Source organism: Fusarium keratoplasticum, chromosome 6 (assembly GCF_025433545.1).
Source record: "Fusarium keratoplasticum isolate Fu6.1 chromosome 6, whole genome shotgun sequence".
In the NCBI taxonomy this organism is placed as follows: Eukaryota; Fungi; Ascomycota; class Sordariomycetes; order Hypocreales; family Nectriaceae; genus Fusarium; species Fusarium keratoplasticum.
In genome coordinates, this window is record NC_070534.1 from 49,428 (window position 1) to 72,342 (window position 22,915).

Consider the following 22,915-nt stretch of genomic DNA (forward strand, 5'->3'; position numbering starts at 1 on the left):
CGATGCAATTTTAATACTATGCTCGGAAGCGTCTCGTGGGAGAGCATCGAGCCTCAAGAGGGTGTTTTCGATTTCTCAGAACTCGACAAGGTCGTATTGGGAGCCCGAAAGCATGGTCTGCATCTCGTCATTCTTTGGTTTGGCTCTTACAAGAATGGAATGAGCAGCTATGCCCCTGCTTGGGTGAAGAAAGACTATAAGCGCTTTCCGCGGGTTCACATCAATGACGAAAACCTGCGCCTGAAGTCAATTGAAGTACTCTCGCCACTTAGCCAAGCTACCTGGGAGGCCGATGCTCGGGCCTTTACCGCCCTACTACGGCATATCAAGGAGGTAGACAAGAGCTTCAGCACCGTCATGATGGTTCAAGTTGAGAACGAGTGCGGCATCTTGGGCGACTCCCAGGACCGAAGTAAGCTGGCAGACGAGGCGTTCGCTTAGCCTATCCCCGCTGATTTGCTCGAGTATTTGACCTTGAAAGACAAGCTGTACCCAGAATTTGAAAGGAAATTCCCCAACTTCCGCACGGCCGTGTCTGCTCGGGGGCCTAAGACGTGGGAACATGCTTTTGGAAAAAGAGTTTTCGCTAATGGGTTGCTCATGGTGCGAGTATATGCCAACTTCTTGGGCAAGGTGGCCAAGGCTGGCAAGAAGGAGTATCCGCTTCACATGTTTGCCAACGTTTGGCTGAACACCGATAGTGAGTCTATATTCGATGGCCATGATCTCCCAGCGGCTATTGGCAAATCTATGATGGTTGGAGGAGGCACAAAGCCTGGTTTATTTCCTTCTGGAGGTCCCTGCTCTCACACTATGGATATCTACCGATTCTGTGCCACAGATTTGGACATGCTGACGCCGGCAGCAAGAACCATGGTTGCAGAATGTGCAGTGTATGCGATTGAGGAGCCGGAGGAGCTATTTTGAACACATTAGAGATTTTATGATATGGTTGAGCAGTAACGTACATGCTAAGCGAGTTGACCGATTTGAAATTTCATAGGATTTAGACCTTATTTAAAAATATCTTTAAATAATTCTAGAAAATTTAAACTAAACTTAAAATAGCCTTAAATCTTATATAATATTTAGTATATTTATATAATAAGAATAAATTATTTTTTAAATTTTTATAAAATAAATTAATTAATAAGCTAGTTAAGAAAAGCTTATTTATATGTTTTTTTTTTTTAGTTTTTTATTATTTAAAAATTGTATAAATTAATCAAAATTATATAAAAAATATTATATAGTTTTCTTTTTACTTCAATAGCAAACAATATTCTTTAAAGATTTTTAATAATTATATAGCTAGGTTTAGAAATTTAAGGTTTAGCTCTTTTCAGTACACATTATAAGTGATCCACTCGCTTGTCTGATCCACTCGCTTATCACGTACGTTATGTCTTTAACATCTAACTTAGTTATAGCAATATGAAAATGGGCCTTTGCGCTTCCTCCACTATCGACTGCCGACAAGTCTATCTGTGTTCCTTGATGACTTCTATCGCTTGATGCCATTCAGTTGAAAGTGCGGCGATTTCTAAACAACCGTGCCACACCTCCAAGACCCAGTAGGACGGTCACGCGTCGTATATTGCGGTAATCCTATCCTCGGCCCACACTACCGATGCTGAGGCTCTACGTCCCCACTTATAATTCTCCCCGGGGAATTGGCCCCACATAATGTGGATTGACTCAGGAATGCCCGAACTCTGGCATCTTGGTGTGATGAATCCTTTGTGCCGGACGAAGTGTGCATTGCAACAATTGAAGCTGCCGGGCCCCGTATTTTCTCCATGTGACGAGCGGTTAAGCGAGGAGAGACTGGAGAAGGCGCCGGCAAATTCACCCTCCCCAGGCTGTCCAGCTGCCCAAGACTGGGGAGCGGTTGCTAGAGTTTGACAAGTCTTCACCATCGCCCCGCATGCAACGCTGGATGGACTCGAGAGCGGACGGGTTCTCATGGCTCCCTTGACGGTTATGCGCTAGCCAGTCTAGGCTCTCATCGAAAAGACCTCAGGATTATAAGTACGACAGGGAGGCCATCACCATCTCATCTTCCACCCTCACTATCAAACTCGAACATTGAATCTTACGACGTAGCAACCCTACAGACTTTCACCATGTCGTCCGAAGCAAAGCACTCCATGGAGAAGGTTGGCGCGGTACGTTTCTCCATTAATATCACGTTCTAATAGCAACAACAGGACGGCTGACAGGGGTTGTAGGAGACCAACCATCACGAAGACCTCCATGTTACCAGGGGCGCAGCCGAAGCCAATGAGTCGAACTTCGGCTTCCAGCAGTGGAAAGAGAACCTAAAGTCCTTCAAGGATCACAAGCGCGTCTCAATGTGGTGTCTCATCGCCCTCCTGCTGCTCGTCAACTTCGGTTTCGATGGCATCATCTCCGGCCAAGCCCTTGCCTTCCCCCAATTCCGAAAAGACTATGGCAAATACTACGAGCCGGCCAGCGACTACGTTGTTGATGCTACATGGCAATCCCTCTGGGCGGCCGCAAACACACTCGGAGCCATCATTGGCAGCTTCGTGTCCGGCTTCACCAACGACAGATACGGCCGCAAGCTTGCGTTCTGGATGCACATTGCGACATCTATTGGCAGCAGCTTTGCGCTCGTCTTCGCCCCGAACCTGCAAACGCTCTTCGCTGCAAAGCTTATCTTTGGTATTGCTATCGGCATGGCCTACACTACAGCACCGCTCTACGTGGTCGAGAACGCCCCTACAGAGGTCCGCGGCGCTCTTATGTCCATGTTCAACACCTTTGTCGTTTTTGGACAGTTTCTCGCTGTTGTCGTTGCAAATCCGCTGTCGACCGTCCAGGGATCTTGGTCGTATAAGGGCACCTTTTGCCTAACGTTTTTGATCCCTGCGATTCTGTTGTTTATTTTCCCCTTTATGCCTGAGTCGCCGGTGTGGTACGCGATGAAGGGACGGAATGCCGATACTCGCAAGGCTATTGTGAAACTTCACAACATTTCCGACCCCCAGCTTGTTGAAGAAAAAATGGCAGACATCCTATCCATCGTCAAGTCATCCACGCAACAGAACTAGACAGAGAAGGACAGTAGCTATCTCGAAATCTTCAAGGGCGGAAACCTGCGCCGCACTCTCCTGATGACTACCATCTATACTCTGCACCACTGCAGTGGCATGCCCTTTATCCTCTCATACCAGGCCTACTTCTTTCAGCTGTCCGGTGTCGGCAATGCATTCGCTATTACGTTAGGATCTTTCGCTCTCATGTTAGCTGGCAACATTGGTGCCTTGATCTTGCCTGAGTTCGTTGGCCAGCGAAATGTCATGTTGTATGGATCTGCCCTATTGATAATCTGGGATCTCGTCATTTCCGGGGCTGGATTCGCTGGTACAGCCAACAAGTCCGCTATCATGGCGTCTGTGGCTTTCGTGGCATCCTGGGCCTTTTTCTACCAGCTCACTATTGGCACGATAGGCTTCGTCGTCGCGCCTGAAATGCCGACCCAGCGACTCAGGGCTAAGACTCAGTCTTTTGCTACAATTGTAGCCAATATTGTCGGCTGGGGTATTGCTTTTGCTATCCCATACCTGGTAAGTGTTATTCCTTCTAGTTGCTGTCAGGCAATCTTTGTTGGCTAAACAATTTCTGCAGTTCAACCGGGACCGGGCTAATCTTGGTGCTCGCTTGCTTATTATCTTCGTGGGGCTCGCAACTCCTCTTACTGTCTACCTCTGGTGGGCTCTGCCCGAAACGAGGAACCGTACCCTTGAGGAAGTTGATGCCATGTTCAATAAGACTAGTCCTGATGTTGAGAAGTAGGGGGCGGATTCTGCCTAGATAGACAGATACATCGCATCCGCTATTTCGGCTGCCGCCTGTCCACGTATTGCCACATGACATCAATGTTTAATGAAGCAAAACACTTCACTTTGAAAGCATCCGCCCTTTCTCCCCCCCGCTATATATAGTAGAGAATGCGTGCTGCATGTTTCCTTTCCATTGCGGATTCTGGCGACCGGTGAAATACCTCCAAAATAACCAACTCACGTACACATTGACCTGTCCATTCTTTGATATCGGTACCGCTCTCCGATAGGCTCAGTACAACATGTTCTCCGCAATATTCCGAATACACCCCCTTCGTATCCTTGCAGAACCATCCCCGCGGAGACCCCGCGGATGACTAGCGCCAGTTTGACGGCCAAATTGCTAACTCGAGTAGGAATGGGACCTTGCGGAATCCACACCTTCAATGTTCATTAGCGACTAAGAATCCCCGCATGAGAAACTCCGCGACGAAACTCAGACCTGGATTCTTCCGTATTCAAGCACACGACGGCACTCAGGCGATTATCCGAACCACACAGCAGAGACCCATCGAACCCTGCTCGTGACATCTCATCATGCCTAAGCGGGCATGCGATGCATGCCGGCAGCGAAAAGTCAAGGTACACTGCAGCATCATTGCGTGTAATAAAGTGAGTTGTTCTGATGGTCTTGTAGTGCGATCAACACGCGCCAGCATGCAGCCATTGCAGACTTTATGACGTGCCCTGCACTTATGCAGTGCCCCAGCGAAGAAGAGGCCCGAAGCCGAAATATGCGCCCGACGCTAGTACCTGGCAGGCCACGGAGCCTGACACCAGCGGCGTCCCACAGGGAGCGACGCCGTCACCCTTGGCTACCCCAGGATCGAACACTGTCTCCCCGAGGATCCTGGGGTCCCTGCCATCCCCAGAAAATCGTGGCCCAGCTTGTGTGAGGACTCATCCTGATGGGGCAGAATCATCACCAATCCTCGTGGATACGTTCTCTCCCGTCTCCCAGCCCCAGGCCACTCTAGTTGAGCCCGAGACTGGATTCTCTGCTCACCATGCCTTACTTGCAGAGATCGCCAAACACACCGACCATTCTATACGAACGGAAGTGGATGGTTGGATTGATGAACTCATGTATACTACCTTCACGATAGTACCCATCTTTCATGAGCCAACCTTGCGCGCCCAGACCACATTAGTCCCGCCTCCTAGACTGGACAACTGTAATGAAGCAGTTACGTTGGTGATGGTTGAGAAAGCACGAGCGTATTGCTTGATGACTGCAATCTGTGCCTGCATGTCCCAGGTACCGCTTTCAACCGGCGCCACTTACGGCAAAGCACTTTCTGACCATTTTGCGAGGTCCTCAGAAAGTGTTCTGGGCCCGTACATGGTACACGACGTGGCATGGCCAAGCTCCACCAGCATATCTATTCGCCTTATTCTGTCAGCTCATCATCATTTGAACGGGAATGGCTTGCGTGCTTGGTACTACAAGGACCAAGCGGCTGCCCTTGTGCATCAGATGCGTCTCTGGGACGAGGATTCATACAGAGGACTGGATCCAGTTGAGGCAAAGCTTCGGCGCATTATTTTCTGGCACTGTTTTATCTCGGATAAGTCGGCTGGGCTATTGAACAACCGCCCTCAGCAACTCAACGAATTCGTCCTGCAGCAACCAATAACTACATCTCGGCTGATCGACTTGAGCCCACCCCTGCTTGACGCTGATCGGAACACAAACCGTGGTCTGTCCGAGGAATTTATCTTAGAATGCTTCAAAAAAGATCTTGAGGTATGGGATCGCGGATCTTCCACACTGGCTGAACTAGGACTATTCGTGGCCGCCAACAATCGTATTGGTGCTACGATGAGCGATACACAACGTCGGAGTCTGTGTGAATCGTATATGCGTTTTGCAAGTGTTAAGGATGACATGCCCCAATGCATATACTACTCGCAGCCCACCACTGGCCTCCAAAACCTAGTCCGCAACGACTATCAAGAAAATGGTCTCTGGATGCAAAGAGCCAATATTTTCATCACATACCGCTACCTGAATATGACGATTCTGTGTCGATTTGCGTCCTTGGGCTACGCAAGCCTTCTCGGGCTCGGTGACGATTCGACATCTCTTGCCTGGAGGAAAATTGAGATCGCTCACGAAGTCTTGCAAGAGGTCAATAGTGTCCCACTTGAGTCTGTAAAGCGCAATGGAGAGCCTGTTGTAGGAATCCTAACTACCTAAGCTCTTTGAACAAGCCATGCTGATTTACTTGCAGGTTGAGAAGCTGCGATTTATATGCGCTACCCTTCTTGAGGTAACACAAGGACAGAACATGGAACTGGTTATTGAAAGAGCGAAATCCCATTTTTTGGCTTTACTGGATGTTCTGGCTCGGCTGGACTCGAAGGTTTCAGACAGATTGGCGGCGTTGTACGCCTAAATGGTTGCACCTCCTATCGAGGAAGTTGGACCTAGAAAAACGAAGGCAATTGGGAACTCGATGTTGATTTCGAACAGGTGATGGGTTTTATGATGACCAAGAGACGAGTTTATGGCTGATTCATGGTCCATGGGACGGCGCTACATATCAATTTGGCCCTCAGTAGGGGCTTTTCACAATATTGCATATTGAGTCGTGCTATCCTAAGCTGTTGCGGGCTGCTCTAATCTATAGTAAGGGGCAAATCCTAGATCTGGATTGAGGTTATCCCAACTTGAGAAGGGCAAAAAGCTAGCTGAAGAAAGTTTGTCGTAGGGAAAGTTCGTATGAACAAGTCTTGGGGCTAGCCAGCAAAAAGTGGTCATACGAATAGCACTACTCTGAATAATCGTTATTAAAGATCAAACTTTCAAAAATCGAGAAGTTGCCCTTGTTTATTAGCTCTTTACATTAATGTAAGCTTAGACTGTCTTTGTGGCTGTGCCCTTGGTGGTGGCATCATCCTCCTGCGTCGTCTCAGCCAACTCAACTTCCTTCCCCATTCCGGCACTGATCATGGCATTTGAGTAGTCGAAGCCCTCACTTCCATCGAAAATAACTGCCACCTCCTCCAAGGTAAGACCACGCGTCTCCACAAAGGTAAAGTAGACAATTGCCAGAACCAAAGCGTTGAAGACGCACTGTACGATATAGTACCGCCATTGAATGTTCTCCAGGGCTACCGGATTCAGGTAACTGGCGATGAAGCTGGATGCGTTGACGCAAAACATTGTCCAAGAGAAGAAAATACCTCGCTGCTTAGTGGTAACCATCTCAAGTGGGTACATGATGAGCAGCGGGATCCAGCAGATGGCTGTGAAGAAGGAGAAGGCGAAGATAACGAGAATGGTACCAATACCATAGCTATTTTTAGGGTCACGGAGGTATGTAGCGGTCAAAGCAGTCCAAATAATGAATGTGACAGTGTTACCAGTGGTGGTCGTCAGGAAAATGGTGCGTTGTCCAACACGAGGAATGACCAAGGCTGCGGTAACGGCACAGACCCACTGCCAGATGTTGACCAAACCGTTGATGAGCGTTTTGTCCTTGGAGGTAGTCGTGCCGACCTGGTCCAGAATAAGAGGCAAGTAAGTCGAGACAAAGTTGCTGCCGAGGCATTGAGAACCGACTGCAGTCCAGAAGCCCAGCCACAGACGGTGACGGTTGCCCTTGGAGCCAAGAATCGTTTTGATGCCTTCCTTATTAGGCTTCAGCATGGTCTTGTCAGCGTCCAGGCCTGCAATGATCTCCTGTAGCTCCGCCTTGACGACATCATCCTCGACGCCATTGCCATGATACTTGATCAGAATCTGCCTCGCTTCTTCAATACGCCCCTTGGCGACTAGCCAACGCGGGCTCTCGGCGCAAAACTAGGCGGTGGGGGTTTGGTAGCTTGGTAGGGCCAGTTGCAAGATGCACGGCAGCTTCCAAGCCCACTGCGACTCCATGCGAAACGTAGCAAAAGTGATCCAAGAGCCAATAATAAGGCCAATAAAAATGCAAGTCTTGTAAATCGATGTGATGGCCTCACGCTGCTTTGGGTAGGCGAGCTCGGTGACAAGTACTGGGGCGGCTAGTTGTTGGAGATTACTGCCGAAACCAAGGATGAGCTTGGCCCCAGAGAACATCTCCAACGAGGTTGAGAAAGTTTCCATGATAACCATGCCAGCTACCAGGGCTGCACCGACAAAGACAAGAGTGTGACGGCCCAGGTAATCGTTAAGAGGGCCGCCGACTATGTAAGCGACGAGCCCACCTACAGACATGGAGGCTCCGTAGAAGCCAAGTTTCGCGCCGGTCGGGTTACCGAAGTTATCCATGACTACTTTGATAGATTGTAACCCATCTGTTAAGCTTAGGTCAAATCTCCAAGCCGCCGATGTGAGTAGAGGTGCAATCAGCCCGAGGTAGAGATGAATTAAGCTGGCGGTCTTGTGCCATGGCTGAGAGTCCTGAATGGCGTGCTGGAGCCCTTCCTGGTCCAGAGCAGGCGACATGTTGACAGGACGGAACGAGATGCAAAATATTAAGGGGTAATGTGCAGATCAGCTGCAGAAGCATGCGTCAGGCAAGAAAATTGAAGCCTGTCTTGGATCGACGGTGGCTAGGTGCCATGCATGATCTCATAGCCAACTCCCCAACATGCCTCGAGATTGAGACGCCACAATCGGTGGATTGACAGCCGAGGGAGCAACCTAGACGTCAAATGACGAATGAGCAGAAATCCAGCTACTACTCTTGTTATTCCAACTGGAGGGTTCGCGTACCCCAGAGCTGTGGGGAGGAGTCTGGCTTTCCATGATTTTCTCCTGATTTTGGGGCATGGGGTTGCACCGTGGGCAGCACGAGTCCGGGGAGACATAACTCTCCGCACAATTACTGCTAGTCATTTCAAGCGATGCAAGTTCCGCTCGTGTGTCTGGACAATGACTGCACTAGAGGATGGCTGTGCATGCTCGTATCGGTACTTTGTGTGACGGTATGGTGTTTCCCAAGAGATAAACCTGTCGTACTGGATTTGTGTTGGCAGAGGATCAGGAAGCATACACTAAGTGGTATATATCACGTCTGGTAATATGCTCAAGGGTATTAAGTGTAGCTACGTTATATTGATAGCTGAGGTAGCTGGTATATAAGAAAGTGCAAATGAGAGTGTTCTAAATACTTGTGGTTGGTTCTTAGACTGATATTCTCTAAGTTCGGTCCAGGGTAGGATCGATGTTCTCGAGGGTCGTAACAAGCTAACCCCCGGTTACACTATGTGGTAGGGTTACTACACCACCATTCCCAACTCAAATGCCGTGGGTGCCGTGGGTGCAGTTCTCGGTGGGGGGAATATGTCGCAGAATAACCTGCATGGCTTCATGGTCGACATGCCCTCTCGTTTCGCATCATCACCGCGAAGGGCAGGGCCATTAAAGTTGAGTCGTCGTCGACTGGAGAGGATCTCGCCTTGTTCTACCCTTTGTGCAGTGCCGGGCATGGCCTCGGAGTTGTCATGGCCGCAACGGTGAAGGCCTACCCCATCTCTTCTCTGCGTCTAACCGAGAACAGGGTGTGGACTCGTGTGCTGATGTTTCCTCCCGCCGCCCTCAACGATATGGTTGAAGCATTTTCCTCCTTTGACCCACCAGCCGTGCCTCTCAACGTCCAAATCACCTTTCTATACAGTCCGCCTGGTGCTCCCGCGGCTGGCTCACCCATCATCGTTCTCTCAGCGACATACTACGGTCCTTCTGAGGATGCTGAAAAGGCCGCTACCAAGTTGTTCGAAGTGATTCTTGTCGGAAAGGCCCTCAAGGCGTACACGCGCTCGTGTCTTTTTCCAACATCAACGACGGCTTCGAGCCGTTCAATGCACATGGCGGATTCAAGAGCATGAATGCCGCGCGAATCAAAAGCTTGACTCCCCAGGCCATCAAGGAGAGCTTTGCGAAATGGCCTCAAGTCATGGAACAGCCTCCCGGCGCGGCTCGCACGTCAGTCGTGTTTTACAAGTTCAACCCAGATAAACTCCGCGCCAAGGGAAATATGAAGGATATTGAGAACAGGTTCCTTGAGGGGCGAGATAGGGGCTCAACAGCGATGGCCTTGACGTGGTGCGTAGCTCCGGCGTCGAGAGACAGGCTAGTCGACTTTGTAGACGAGTTTCTCAACACTTGTCGATGTTCAGGCGGAGTTCCGCCGAAGACATTTGCGAATACGATGAGACTTGGTGTGAACTTGGACGAGCTGTTTCAGGAGGAGAAGTTGGAGGAGTTGCAAAGGGTGAGGGAGCATTGGGACCCGCATAGCGCGTTCTGGAGCCCGTACAAGCCGGCCCTGACAACCCAGACACGTCTCTGAAATGCTTGCTACGGTAAGTGCACCACCGGGAAGCAGACCATTCTCGAGGGCCAGTGCTACGGCACGGAGACGGGTTTCAAAGGCTGGAAAATATCTTGTACTACTGTACCAAGGGTTGCTTGTAATTCAATAAATTACACACTTTTCGCCCGTGCGCCGAACCCCCTGTCTTCATACCTTCATGAAATTATTCTTTCTATTCATGCACGCTCGTTGGGTTCAAGTCTTTTGATCCCTGATGGGGCTTTTTCCAGTACAACGCCACGACTTCCACTCTCAGCCTTAGGAGCTGCATCCCTCGGGGGAACATACCAAATCATACGAACATGAAGCCCTCGGTGAGGTTAAAGTGGCCAACCTCCTGCCCCTCTCTTATATTCTCAACTTTCTGTCTTCTTATTCTCTGGAGGTACGAGACGGGCACCGGTTCCGACGCCTTGATCATTTGTCAATAATTACACAACCCACCTGTTACGGCGTTTCCAGGTAGCGACTGGGGATTATTGCCTAATTTTCGTTTGTACGAAGCACACTTGGCCCATTTCTTGATCTACAATGCGTTGCATTTCAACCGACACAACCTGAATTCTCCCTCAACCTCATAGCCACCACAAGCTTTGAGTATAATTGCGCCTTAAGTAAAGCTTCAATGGGAGCATAAGCTATATCAATGTCAAAATCCAAAGAGCATGGGTTTCATTCATTATTTCAATATCTCGTATACCAGCCTTGTGCGTCAATCACAGCCCCCACGCGCCCGGGCAACGAACTACTCGCCAAAGTCCATACCAAACATGTCCGTTGCTAGAGGCTGTCCATTGATCCAATCAGCCAAGATTGACGACATGTCATCATTAAGGAAGCCAGAGAAGCCACCAGACTCTTGATGCTGACCGGTCCAGTATGGCAGTATCATGCTACCCAGATTTAGCCGGGCAACGCCAAATTGGTTCAATAGCCACAACCCTTCATCCCCGTCGCTAGTAGGCCCCAATAAATCAGCCTCATTGGACGGTTGCTGGTTTATGATCCATTGATGGCGTGATCAGGTCACTGATAAAGGCGTGTGCGGTGGAACTCAGGAGTCCGTAGTCAATTTCTGTGACTCTTATCTAAACACACTTCAGATACGCAGGATATACATCCACATCTTCATGTAGGTAATGTGGGAAGGAAACAGGCAGAGGCTCTAACAGACGGAGAACAGGCAACCGGGCATGTAATTCAACGGAGGTATTGCCAAAAACTAGCGAGCATCACCGACCTCAGTGCAAACACCCTTTGCGATTACCCTAGACTGGAATTGAAAGGTGGAGATATCACATGCGCACAACTCCCCGCAAAAAGTCATTCTTCCCCGCAGCTGGTAGCAGCAATTTGCTAGTGGAGAGGCATTTTTCAGGCCACCCAACCACGCATTTGCCTTTGAGGCCCCATCGGGGCCTTAACAGGCACTGAGAAGACCTTAGGAGAGTTCATCTTCCTCTGCAAAAGCTGGTCTCGACACGCAGCCGGACCTCGTGACTGCCTTCAGAGCCAAGGCAGACCGAGATATTGGAGGGCGCGCAAGGCCCTCCAAACAACGACGCTGGTCGCAGAGATTTTTCTCCCCAGCCTCTGATTCCATCTGAGGGGGAAAGTCGGTATCAAAACTGCAAGGGAGAATTATATGAGGAGAGCCTAAATGGCACCGGCCTCTATGACGCATTCTCTTGGTGAGGAGAGTGGCCTTAGCATTACCTTTGCCCACATTTGAAGCTAATCCCCGCACCGTCTCCTACAAGTTCCCGGGGGTTGCGTGGGGGAGGATGGCTCCTGAGTCGAGTCTTGATCCACAGCGGAACACAGTCCGATAGGCTTATGGACATGCATTCTTGATAAAGTTTGCCCAGGTTTAGACACGGGCACCCCGCATTTCGATATGTAACCTCTGAAGCCCCAGACAGAGGAACAGCGACGTGGGGGTACAGATGTGCCTAACTCCACCAAACCCGGCTCATTAGCTGCATAACTCAGGATCTTAGAGCGGAGAAGGCAAAGCAAGAGAGGGAATGATGTGAGAGGGGAGAGGGAGCTAGCCGAGGGCTTCTCCGTGGGGGCCAACGTCAGATTTTCAACACTACGGATGCGCTGTACGGTATCTAAGTTCTCGAAGAATGACCTCGCAGAGAGCAGAGATTCGGTAATTCGGCAATGGTGCGGGGCGCTCTAGGATCGCCACCCCCGCGGGGGTTGGTTCATAGCCATACCAAGTGGTAACCACAGTGCTCCCGTGGAGGTGTAGAAATTGTTCTATAAGTAACGCGTTGATGAGCGCCGTTGAGATTGACCGGTTGCAAGCGACTTTGAGCATCCTCTTCATCCATTCTCACTTAGACTTCAATTCTTTTTTAGAGAGCCAGCCCGCACAGCGACAGATATGGCCGCATCAGAGCACATTGATGATGTCACTCAACACCGTATTGAGGTCGCAGATGTAGAGGATCTCAAGTATCGGAACAATTCCAAGGATGGAGATCGAGCCGCAAATCTTATCGGCGACCAGCAAGTTGAGCTGACCGAGGAAGATGTCAGTCCAATCACTCTAGGCCCAGGCATTTACGAATCTAACAATGTCTATAGGACAAGCATATTCGCCGCAAAACCGACAAGCACATTCTCTCCATCCTCGTCTGGGTCTACTTCCTCCAGATCCTCGACAAGTCCGTTCTCGGCTACGGCGCCATCTATGGCCTCCGCCAAGACTGCAACCTTACCGGCAACCAATACTCCCTCGTCAGCTCCATGGCCCCCATCGCACAACTGGTTTGGCTGCCCTTTTCGTCATGGCTCATCGTACGCGTACCGCACCGAATCCTCATGGCCGTACTCATCTTCGGCTGGGGAGTCGCACAGGCGTGCATGGCCGTGTGCAACGATTATGGCGGTCTGCTCGCGACGCGATTCCTCCTTGGGCTGTTCGAGGCGGCGTGCCTGCCACTGTTCTCCGTCATCACCTCCCAGTGGTATCGCCGCGCGGAACAGCCCATGCGAGTCGCCTGCTGGTACGGCACCAATGGTTTTGCGACTATGATTGCAGCGGCCTTATCATATGGTCTGGCCCAGATCGAGAGCCACCTCCCTCCGTGGAAGATCCTCTTCCTCTTTGTTGGTCTTGTTACCGTCGTCACAGCGCCCATCGTTTATTGGCTCATGGATAGCGACATCCCCTCCGCCCGGTTTCTCAATGACTGGGAGAAACTGCAAGCGATCGAGCGCCTTCGTGCCAACCAAACCGGTACGGGTAGTCGCAATTTCAAGTGGGATCAGGCTTTCGAAGCCTTGATTGAGATCAAGAGCTGGCTTTTCATTGCCATGTCGCTTTGCCTCAACGTCACTGCAGCAGTCACCAACACTTTTGGCCCTCTAATCATTGCTGGTTTCGGTCTTGATAAGCACATTTCCTCACTCCTCAACATTCCATTTGGATTTGTGCAGCTTATTGTGATCCTTCCTGCCTCATATCTCGCACACCGTTTCCGCATCAAATCGGCCTTCCTCATTGCAGCTATGCTCCCGGTCCTGGCTGGTGCCATCATGCTCTACATTCTTCCCCGCGACCACATTGCCCCTCTCCTGGCGGCCTACTATATGCTCGCCTTCCTTTTCGCCGGAAACCCCTTGATCGTATCCTGGATGATCTCAAACATCGCTGGCACCACAAAGAAGTCCGTCATCATGTCCCTATACAACATTGGTTCCTCAGCCGGGAACATTATTGGTCCTCTCCTGTTTAACTCAAACGACGCGCCGATGTACAAGCCCGGATTGACCAAGACAATGGGTATCACCGGTGCAATGATTGCTACTATTATTCTCCAGGCTGTGAACCTGTTCTTTCTCAATAAGATGCAGGAGCACAAGCGAGTCGCAGATGGCAAGCCAGCTAAGATTCACGATCTTAGTATGGAGCACCGGTATATTAATAGTAGGCAAGATTCTAGTGAAGGTCCTCAGTTGGGAGAGAATGCGTTCAAAGATCTTACTGACTCGAAGAACAACGAGTTTGTGTACATTTATTAGCACCAGCCGGAATGACGTTACAATAAACTGGCTAAATTTACATTTTGCTTCTGATATTGTAGGCTGAGCAACCGGGTTAGGAGACGCGCAACATGTCGAACGATGTATCCAGCTATCTTTCAGGCGTTATATCTTGCGCCAGGGTAGTATTATGTTAATTTAAAATTTAAATTATAAGTTATGTCTCATACTCGCCCATCCCGGTTCAGCAGTACTACCAAATTGTCAACATTACACGACATTGATTATTAGTTATAACAGCACCTAACTGAGGCCGCTGGTAGTTTGGCCCAAACTACTGCCTCAGCCCTAACCCAAACCAGAGCGCGTCTTTCCATGACACCCCCACACGGCCGAAAACACCAAGCAGTACGTCAGGGGCTGCGAACGGGGCCTCATGAAAACGTTGACAGTCAATCGAGTGTGGGTAGCGAAACCCAACAGGGGCCATTGACGTAAGTCGCAACGGAATAGAGCACTGCAAAGAGACGCATGATTTGATGCCACCTGAGCCCATCGCTGAAATTGGCGGTAGAAATGCGACAACAACATCAATCAGGGCAGGTGTCGACAGAGTCCCCGGACATGGCAGCACCGATCGCACGGCCCCCGGAGCGGCTATCCCTAGCAGTATCGGACTATGTACCGAGAGGAGAGATCCAAGCTCTTGCGAGACACGTGCGTTAACCTCCGCAAAATTATTATGGACGTCAGACGGGGATCAGGGAGGGCAGTGGAAGTGGCCATTGCTGGCGACTTTAATCGCCACAACTAACTATGGGGCGGAGACGAGGTGTCAATGGAGAGACAGGGTGAGGCGGATATAATTATCCATCTGATGAATGACTTTATACCAATATCTCCTTTACTAATATAAACCTAGTATAACTAGTTTATCCCTTGTAAACACTTATAATTGTTATACTTAGACGCCGGACCAAGTTTCGTGATAATTTCCTAGAAGGATTATATTAGTATCTAAAGAGACTTGTGTTATTAGGAGTATATCTTACCCTTTAGCAAATGCCTGAGAGGCTCTGTTTTAAGATCAAACCCGTGCGCTCCAAAGCTGTCAAGCTGAGCCTCCGAGAAGCAGGTTGGAAGGTCGGTGCCGCCAATGTACTTGAGGTATTCCAATGTAGCGCTCAGGCAAGGCACATGCGCATCGGCCTTGAGACCTTCAAGCACAATAGCCTTTAGCGAAGGCCAGAACTTCTTGATCTCATCCGCTATTTCTTGCCTGCACAGAAGGTGCGTGCTGAAATCCTGAGCGTAAGCCGCGTCTAGGAGGTCGAACAAGTAATCAGACTTGATGATGCAGCCGGCTCTCCAGACGGCCAACACGCGCGTCATGTCAACACCCCAATCCTCTTGTCGGTTCTTGTGTTCCAGCACGTCAAATCCTTGGATAAAGCAGACAAGACTTGTGACGTAGACAGCCTGTCGTAGTTGTTCAAGAATGCTGGCTCGTTGATCAGGCGCAACTTCAAACGGCTGGGGAGAGAAGCTGCCTATCGAGGCATTGACAACACTTCTCTGATGCACATCGGCTGAGGCAAGTCGTAGATAATGGGCCGTGGTCAAACTCGGTGCAGGCACATGGGATGCCACAGCTTCGACGTTGGCCCAAACGCCAGTGCCCTCAGAGTCGTTGGCATCTTGGACAACAGCGTCCCTGATTTGGTGTAGAAGGGAACCGCCATCGATACGGCTTTTGGTCCTGCAGATAGGCCCGCTGATTGACACGAGAAAGTTGCCCCTCTGTTGCCCGAGTCAGCTCAAACCTCTGGATCAAGTCTTTTCCGAGGAGTCATACTAGCTCTCCCTCAGCGTGCCAAGAGTCGAAGACCTGGCCAATCTCATCACCAGTCATCTTCAGACACTTGTCCATCAACTCCCATGCCTCGCAGAGGCTAGACATTATACCGTGCTCGATGCCGTTGTGTATCATCTTGACGAAATGGCCGCTTCCCCTGGGGCCAATGTTGGTCACACAAGGACGGCCATGATCGTCCTTGGCCGCAATTCTTGCCAGGAGGGGCAGAACCTGCTCCACAGCCCACTTCTCGCCGCCGGGCATAAGTGAAGGGCCATTTCGTGCACCGAAGCTGCCCCCAGATATCCCCAGACCGATGTATGCGACGCCGAGGGGGCGGAGAATATCCTGCCTCGATTGGGTGCGTTCGTAGTATTCGTTCGAGGCGTCAATTAAGATATCTCCTTTTGTCAGATGAGGCTGGAGCTGTTTGACTACAGCATCTCCTGGACGGCCGTTGGGGAGGCTGATCATGAAGACTTTGGGTGTACCGAGTCCTTGGCATAAGACATCGTAGTCCTTGCAAATGTGAACTCGCTCCGATAGGCCGGCCGCTTGTGCATTGCTGGCCACCTTCTCGAGACTCGAGTGTGAAGTGTCGTGGACGTATACATCTAGGCCGTTGTCTGCGAAGAGAAGGGCCACGGCGCCACCCATGGTACCCGCACCAATGATGCCGACCTTGTAATTGACGCGGGTCAGTAACTGCCAATGCAAGTTGGAGGGGCCGCAACTTGACTAACTTACTTTCGTAATCTCCATTGCCGAGTAAAGCTTCTGCAAAAGATGTGCTGGGTAAAGAGAATGAGGTTCTAAGCAGTATCAACTTGTGGCCGTTGAAGTTCCTCTACATAAAATGCTGCTTACATTGGATTCGTACTGAAGATAAATACTCCCACTCTCCTGAAGTCCATCTCGATGTCTCTGAACTCTGGTAGGCCGTTTCTCAGCCTGCCATCCCCTGTCCTCCCACGAGTTGAGGTTGACAGTCTACCCTCGGCTGGCCTGCTCGGCATCAACCGGTGTGCTTCAGCAGCGTGCAACGGGGCATGATGCGAGTCATGCAGACTGCTTACGGGACTCCACAAAGAGATCACCCTGGTGCTTCCCAGAGCCTCAAGAGACCCGCACTAGTGACGGGCTCAGCCAACAGCGGTGTACTATCCCCACTCACTTAGCTTGGCTGACTGTCAGCCCCCCACAGAAGCGCCGAGCGCCATGCTGGAACATTGGCCATGGAGGATTCTGCGTTCCGATTGGTGGTGGACAATCACCCTTCTCCACGATCGACGGCACTCTCCTAGGCCCAATGAAGGATTTCGACGACAAAGTCATTGAAACCAGGTTTTCGAGACTACTACGTAGTAGGAGCACGTGAACACCATGTCCTTTCAGATAAAAGTCTTCGTTCATTCCCCATACCCCGGATTTTTAGAACTCATCTACCCCAGATAACAACCCCGGAGTCTCCAGACTTTCTATCATAATCTTTACTCCAAAGGTGCCGACCGTCGTGGTGACTCTCAGCTGTGCAAGACCTATCCGGGACACACCACCATGGCCGACAACATAAACACGTCGGGCAGACCTGATAAGCCGACCATCGAGACAATGGAAAACTCGGATAAGATGTTGCCGCTCAGTGAGCGCATCAATGCTGCTTCGACAATGGATCCAGCAACTCGTGCGCGCGTCGAGAAGCGCCTGAAGCTCAAGCTCGATGCTCGCTGCGGCCTCTTCGTTCTCATCTACATTATGAACTATCTCGACCGCAACAACATCGCCGCTGCCCGCCTCAGAGGTCTGCAGGAGGATTTGAAGCTGGATGATAACGAATATGCGACCTGCCTCAGTATTCTCTACGTGGGCTATATCCTTATGCAGGTCCCTTCGAATATCTTCATCAACCGGATCCAACGACCCTCGCTATATCTGGCAGCCATTATGCTTATCTGGGGCCTGATTTCCACTCTTTCAGGCAATACCCATAATTTCGCGGGAATGGTCACTGTCCGCTTCTTCTTGGGCTTTACTGAGGCCGCTTTCCTTCCTGGCGCGTTGCTTATTCTCTCTAAGTGGTATACGCGTCGGGAACTTACCAAGAGGAACGCAATCCTATTTTGCGGTAACCTTATTTCCAACGCATTCTCAGCTCTTATTGCAGCTGGTGTGCTGTCGAAAATGGACGGGGTTCTGGGGCATGCTTCTTGGCGCTGGCTCTTCTGGAGTAAGCTTTCTACCTTCTTATCGGCGAATGCGACGCGGCTGACAATTTTGTTCTAGTTGAGGGTGCCATAACCATGGGTATTGCTATCGCCGCAGCTTTTATCCTTCCTGATCTTCCACACAACACCAAGGGCTTCTCCAGGGAAGAGCTTGAAGTGGCCCAACTCCGAATAATCGAGGATGTTGGCGAGGCTGATGTGGATGCTGAAGGTCAGGGGCCCTTTGACGGCTTGTACATGGCTCTCGCGGACCCCAAGATCTATGTCATGATGATAACTTTCGCCGCATACGTGGTTGGTCTGTCGTTCAACGCTTTCTTTGTAGGGATTCCTCTCCATCCCATCCCTCCCATACTAGTCGGCACATACTTACCTTTGACGCAGCCCACTCTCACCGGCACGCTTGGTCTCGACTACGTTCCAACCCTGCTCATGAGCTCGCCGCCGTGGCTGTTCTCGTGTATCGTTTCTCTCATCGTTGCATGGAGCTCCGATCGATCCCAGGAGAAGGTACGTCTCCGATTCTGACATATATCCAATGCCTTCTGCCAGCTGACTGATACTCTTTACCAGTTTTGGCATATTGTAGGCCCAATTGGTATCGGCTTAGTTGGCTTCATTATTAGCATGTGTACAGGGAACGTTGCTGCTCGCTACGTTGCTCTCTTTTTACAAGCAGCCTCTTATGCCGGGTGAGTTCACAAACACTCGCGATGTCGCCCAACTTCTACTAACTGGCCCCGACCCTCAGTTACATCGTCTTCTACTCTTGGATCAGCTCAACCTTTCCCCGTCCCCCAGCCAAACGTGCCGTCGCTATCGCATTGATCAACGCGTTCGCCCAGCTGGGCAACATCGCCGGCTCGTACGTCTGGGGCCTAAAGGACAACGGGTTCCGCGGGAGCTACGGCATTGTCACAGCCATGTTCGGCGCCACCGTCGTCGGAGCACTGGCCCTCCGCATGATGCTTGTGAGGATGAACAAGCAGCTCGAGGAGCAGGAGGAAGCCTGGGAGACGCAACGTGATGTTGCCCAGCAGATGAGAGACGAGGCAGATGAGGCGCTAAGGATGCAGAAGGGCTTCAGATACCTTCTTTGAGCCCGTCGTGGAGATGATAGGCAGCCATCGCTCCTCTTTCACGTTGACCCAAGGCTTCACTATCCGAGGTGATTAGATGTGAGGATTTCCGGGAACAGGCGTGTTAGCCCCATCTGAGTTAGTACATGATGCAGAATTGCCTGCAAGGCGTTGGAGAAGCCCCATAGTACCATGTGCTCTCCAACGTCCAACCTTTAGGTCAAATCTAGAACAATCACGCGCGGAACATCATGAAACATGACAAATTTCCCAGGCATGGGAGTGGGTGGCGAAGTGTACATCATCACCCACTTACTCTATTAGCCTTTGCGCTAGACCGTCAACAGTCGTGCTCGGTCAATCTATACGAACCTCCGCACTGTTAGTTGGATGTTGTGATCTCTTGTCAGAGCCAGCCCAGACCACAGTCGTACCAAGACAGAGTATCTTCATTTTAAAGGCGTTTCATAAAGATCAAGTGCCGTACACATTGCTGGATTCAAGACAACCAAAAAAGAATAGAGGTTAGAATTATCCCACTCAACCACGTCAAGCCTCCAACATCCCCAACAATGAAAGGGGCTTACGACCTAACTCGCTAACGTTACCCCGTGCGCTAGTGGAGGCGCCCCGCTTAAATCGTAACGCCAAATTATCCGGCCGTGGGGGCACACCTCCAATATCCAGGGTTCCATCGAGTTGAAATTCTTTCATTGTTCATCATCCTCCCAAGACCTGGTACTGAAATATTCCGACCGGGTATCCTGCATCCAGTCAGACATGGAAGGTAAGCTCCCCGAGGCCTCTCTTCTGCATGCAGGCCCGCCTAGTGGATCCACGGCGGAGGAGCCAACCCCGTGTCGTGAATGCCGCCGGCGAAGGATGAAGTGCGACGGCGTCATGCCCGTGTGCTCCATTTGTCGGAAGTATAGACGCCACTGCCTATATGACAAGCACAGCAGGACTCGCTTGACACGAAGGTAGGTCTCTATTGTCGCCTTTGCCCACGAGAAGTGTTCAGGTGTCGGCTAGTTACTGAGACGGCTGCAGGCATGTCACCATCTTGGAGGAACGTCTTGAAAAGGCCGAGGCCCTCTTGAGACGCCACTACACCGACAGCCAGATCGCGGAGCTGATGGACGGAGATGAGGCTGCAGTACCGGGGCCAGCTAGCTTGCCTACTGTAACTCCGAGTTGTTCTGCCACGTCGCCACCCCAAAGCCTCGCCCAACCACCAGCCCCGGCACCGGACGCTCGGCCTTCCATGTCAACAACAGCGAGCGTGGTGACTCTTGCCTCTGACATCTCGCAGCTAGCACCATGCACCGACTTGGGAGTCAACGCAGGCCCTTTGCCCGGATCTCAGGCCACCGCATATGAGATTGCCCCGACTCTAGCCGACAGCTTCGAGTGGAACGAGCAAGAGGTATCATGGGGCACGTACGATCCATCTCGTTTGTCGAGTATGGATTCTCTCAATGGGGACTCTACTCAAACCATCATGGATGGCATGGCTGCCCTGACTGTGGGCGACCACAACAGAGGTTACCTGGGTGCGGTTTCCGGGGCCGCTTTGCTACGTCAAATCCTCTCAGCCCACCCAGACGGAGAAGAAGTTGATGTGGAAGTTGCACTGCATCAGATCGAGTCTCTGTTCCAACAGCACTCAGATCACTCCCGCTGGTTTCGCACCCAGGCCATGCTGACCCGGGTGGCAGTAGAGAATCTCATTGACGCCTTTTTCGCCCTCTATCATTCCACGTTCCCAATCGTACACGAGCCCACCTTCCGGGCGCAGTACGCGGGCACCTTGCCTTGCACCAACAAGGACCACTGGAATATTCTCTCAAACATTCTTGCGGCGCTCGGGTCGTTTGCAAGCAGCAACGCCGCCGACGCCACCGATTTGCCCATCTTCCAGGCGGCGCAGAAGAGCCTGCTATCAGACAACCTCGAGGTTGGGAACTTGACCCTTGTCCAGGCATTTGGCCTATCAGCAAACTATCTGCAAAAGAGGAACAAGCCCAACAGCGGGTATAACTATGGCGGCCTGGCACTCCGGCTGGCCATTGGATTGGGCCTTCACAAGGAGTTTGAAGGGGACAGCATCTCGCCTCTGCAGAGGGAAATCCGGCGCAGAGCATGGTGGTGCCTCTGTGTCCTCGATGTGGGTGCCACCATCACCTATGGCAGACCACTAAGCTGGCCGCAGGCCGGTGTTGAGGCAGCCCTCCCTCAGAATATCCACGAGAAGGTCAGTGGGTGGCTACACCGTCGGCGATTTTTTATATTTTTATATTTTTCACTGATTTCTGTTAGGATCTGACATCGGCCTCAACTTGTTGCCCACCAGAGGTGGATGGCGTGACGGAATACACCTACATCCGGGTTCAATCCGCCTATCACCTCAGCACAATGAGCGTCTACAATCGCCTCATCACGAGTCCCTTCCCGTCAGCTGCGGAGCTGATTGCTCTGGACGACGTATGCATCGGCTCTTGGCTCGCTCAAGTGCCCCACTACTACTTTGCCTCGCCTCCGCCTAAATCTGAACACGCGCTCGGCATTGGCATCTCGAAATGGCGATACAGAAACCTCAGAATCGTCATGTACCGCCCCTTTCTTGTCCGATGGGCGCGAGCCTCATCCTCAAACACCCAGCAGAGCTCATTAAGTATCGAAAACCTAGCCGTCTTTAGGTGTCTTGATGCCGCCAAGGAAACCATCACGTCGATCCAAGGCTATTGGGCGTCTCGGTCTCACTCCAGGCTCGCGGCGTGGTATATCTTGTAAGTTGCCACTCACTCGTGACTCGCGTGCGCTGTTTGCTTAGACAATACGTCAGGTACTTTCTATTCCACGCAACTTTGATTCCTGTCCATTGCCTAAGGCAAAACCCTCGTCACTCACTCGCGCCTGACTGGCGCTCACAAATCACGACGTCGTCGGCCATCATGGGCGCCATGGCGGAACTGAACCCCAACAGCTCCAAATGCCGCGATATCAGCCTCAAGCTTTGCTGGCCACACCTCGACGAGGAAGGCGCGCACACCTACTGTGATAGCGCGCCGTTTCTGACTGGTACGGCAGATAGTGAGGCGGCGTCCATCATCAGCGGTTATGATACGTGGTGTGAGTTGATGAGCAACACAAGCACGGGAGCACCGATGTATCAGTGGACGGACTTGCATGATCCGGCTCTAAATTTCCTTAATAATGTCTATTAAGTTGTAGTTGATATTAGGAGGGTCTATTAGGCCGGTTAGTCTAGTTATAGGTATAGTAAATAACTATGAACTATATACTTATTTTAGACTTATTTTTAATTATATACCTAAAGGAGAATTAAGTATTTACTTATAATAAGTTAATTATATAACTTTTTAAAAATTAATTTTAAGAGGTTAAGTTAAATTAAAAATAATAATATATAAAAAAAATATATAATAAGACTAATATTAAGCTAAGATAAGAAAATAAATAAATAAAAAATAAATTAATTATATAATATATAAAAAACTAAATTAAAATAATTAAATTAAAAAAAATTATATATAATTAAGTTATTATATTTAATATT

The 22,915-nt window shown here is 50.6% G+C and overlaps 7 protein-coding genes across 7 annotated transcripts; 5 read left to right on the top strand and 2 right to left on the bottom strand.

The window, feature by feature from the left end:
* Positions 1–18: 18 nt before the first annotated feature.
* NCS57_00798800 (uncharacterized protein) lies at positions 19–927 on the top strand (the record flags this gene model as incomplete). The annotated part of the gene is made up of 2 exons (XM_053057820.1): positions 19–412; positions 482–927. 2 exons carry the CDS (start codon positions 19–21, stop codon positions 925–927), a joined length of 840 nt encoding a protein of 279 aa, XP_052911651.1.
* A 5,802-nt stretch (positions 928–6,729) lies between these two features.
* On the bottom strand, positions 6,730–8,304 carry NCS57_00798900 (putative MFS hexose transporter; the record flags this gene model as incomplete). The annotated part of the gene is made up of 2 exons (XM_053057821.1): positions 6,730–7,677; positions 7,741–8,304. The coding sequence occupies 2 exons, from the start codon at positions 8,302–8,304 to the stop codon at positions 6,730–6,732; spliced, it is 1,512 nt and encodes a 503-aa protein (XP_052911652.1).
* Positions 8,305–9,305: 1,001 nt separating this feature from the next.
* NCS57_00799000 (FAD linked oxidase) lies at positions 9,306–10,153 on the top strand (the record flags this gene model as incomplete). Its single annotated transcript, XM_053057822.1, has 2 exons — positions 9,306–9,610; positions 9,709–10,153. 2 exons carry the CDS (start codon positions 9,306–9,308, stop codon positions 10,151–10,153), a joined length of 750 nt encoding a protein of 249 aa, XP_052911653.1.
* Positions 10,154–12,572: 2,419 nt separating this feature from the next.
* Positions 12,573–14,215, top strand: NCS57_00799100 (uncharacterized protein; the record flags this gene model as incomplete). Its single annotated transcript, XM_053057823.1, has 2 exons — positions 12,573–12,722; positions 12,776–14,215. The coding sequence occupies 2 exons, from the start codon at positions 12,573–12,575 to the stop codon at positions 14,213–14,215; spliced, it is 1,590 nt and encodes a 529-aa protein (XP_052911654.1).
* Positions 14,216–15,140: 925 nt separating this feature from the next.
* NCS57_00799200 (6-phosphogluconate dehydrogenase, decarboxylating) lies at positions 15,141–16,793 on the bottom strand (the record flags this gene model as incomplete). The annotated part of the gene is made up of 4 exons (XM_053057824.1): positions 15,141–15,172; positions 15,229–15,976; positions 16,032–16,736; positions 16,779–16,793. 4 exons carry the CDS (start codon positions 16,791–16,793, stop codon positions 15,141–15,143), a joined length of 1,500 nt encoding a protein of 499 aa, XP_052911655.1.
* A 795-nt stretch (positions 16,794–17,588) lies between these two features.
* Positions 17,589–19,356, top strand: NCS57_00799300 (MFS domain-containing protein; the record flags this gene model as incomplete). Its single annotated transcript, XM_053057825.1, has 4 exons — positions 17,589–18,258; positions 18,315–18,766; positions 18,830–18,948; positions 19,008–19,356. The coding sequence occupies 4 exons, from the start codon at positions 17,589–17,591 to the stop codon at positions 19,354–19,356; spliced, it is 1,590 nt and encodes a 529-aa protein (XP_052911656.1).
* A 1,243-nt stretch (positions 19,357–20,599) lies between these two features.
* NCS57_00799400 (uncharacterized protein) lies at positions 20,600–22,562 on the top strand (the record flags this gene model as incomplete). The annotated part of the gene is made up of 3 exons (XM_053057826.1): positions 20,600–21,589; positions 21,655–22,124; positions 22,181–22,562. 3 exons carry the CDS (start codon positions 20,600–20,602, stop codon positions 22,560–22,562), a joined length of 1,842 nt encoding a protein of 613 aa, XP_052911657.1.
* Positions 22,563–22,915: the final 353 nt, after the last annotated feature.